The sequence below is a fragment of the Echinops telfairi genome, unplaced genomic scaffold, assembly GCF_000313985.2.
Source record: "Echinops telfairi isolate 266 unplaced genomic scaffold, ASM31398v2 ScPeMD7_7416;HRSCAF=8454, whole genome shotgun sequence".
NCBI classification, from domain to species: domain Eukaryota; kingdom Metazoa; phylum Chordata; class Mammalia; order Afrosoricida; family Tenrecidae; genus Echinops; species Echinops telfairi.
In genome coordinates this window covers 3,675,378-3,676,642 of record NW_022111316.1, presented here as the reverse complement: position 1 = coordinate 3,676,642, position 1,265 = coordinate 3,675,378, and the positions used below count along the sequence as shown (strand labels likewise).

General features: G+C 46.0%; 1 protein-coding gene across 1 annotated transcript in view; it reads right to left on the bottom strand.

Annotated features, from left to right (window-relative positions):
* The window catches only part of LOC101655616 (olfactory receptor 5B12-like), a 1,990-nt gene extending 1,488 nt beyond the window's left edge, over positions 1-502 (bottom strand). The window contains exon 1 of the mRNA XM_030887520.1: positions 4-502. Coding sequence (XP_030743380.1) covers positions 4-502 — 499 coding nt within the window. The remainder of the gene's footprint in view (positions 1-3) is intronic.
* Between the last annotated feature and the right edge of the window lie 763 nt (positions 503-1,265).

The following is a 1,265-nucleotide window of genomic DNA, read 5'->3' as shown; positions in this document are numbered from 1 at the left end:
TACAGAAGGAGAGCCTGAAAATGTTCCAAGTATGGATACATTCATCCAGCAAAGCAAGGACATAGCAGCCTAAGCACAGGAAAGCACAAACTTTTGTCGTCACTAGGGTGTTATAATGAAGGGGTCTGCACACAGCTACATACCGATCATAAGCCATCACCACCAACAGGTCGCTTTCAATAATGGCGAAAAATCCAAAAAAGAAGAACTGAATGGCACAGTCACAAAAAGAGATAACGTGGACTCCTGTGAGAAGGCCTGTCATTACTCTGGGAGTGACAGCTGAGGAGTAACCTATGTCAGCCAGAGAGAGGTTGCTGAGAAAAAGGTACATGGGAGTGTGGAGACGGGAGTCCAGCAGGACCAAAAGGATCATCCCCAGGTTCCAAACAAGAGTGAGGAAATAGATGATCAGAAAAGTTATGAAGAGTGGAATCTGCAGCTTTGGGTCACTGGTTAACCCCACGAGAATGAACTCTGTCACCTCTGAATTGTTCTCCATAGGGACCCCTGGGAAAGTCAGTGGCTGTCCTGCTGCAATGAGAAAACAGAATCAGGATGACAGAGGAGAGACCATGTGCTGATATCAGTGATACATCTAATCTACTCTACCTTAAGTATTGCCATGGCTGTTATCCGGATTCCCTAGATGTCACACATGGTTACTGCACACCTACTGTCATCAAGTCAATTCCGACTTACAGTGACCTTAACGGACAGAGTAGAACTGCCCTAGTGCGTTTCTGAGACTACTCTTGATGGAAATGTCAAGCCGCATCTTTCTTCAGCAGAGCTATTGGTAGTTTTGACCTGTTGACCGAGTGGTTAGCAGCCCAGACTAACCCACTACTCCACAGTGCTGCAGTCTCATGAATGGATTTTTTATTAAACGATAGGGCGTCCCAGCTGAGAGGATTTCTGACAATAAAGTGTATGGAAGGCAAGTGAACTATGCAAGGTCACAAGATCATTTACAGACCAGAATGGGGAAGTCTTTCAAGTCAGCTTTTTCTGAATGTTACCACTGTATCATAAGGACATAGGTTGTGCCTAATCAGACTCCAAACCAGAACCACTGCCATCAAGTTGATTCGGAGTCCTGTTATGTTGAGGTTAGGGGCCATCAAGTCTGTTACGACTTAGAGCACCCCATGCATCACAGAAGGAGACGCTGCATGGTTCTCTGCTATCCTCACATTTGTTCCTATGCCCAGACCCCTGGTGTCAATGCACACAGTATCCATGCCTTTTGTGGAAGGCCTTCC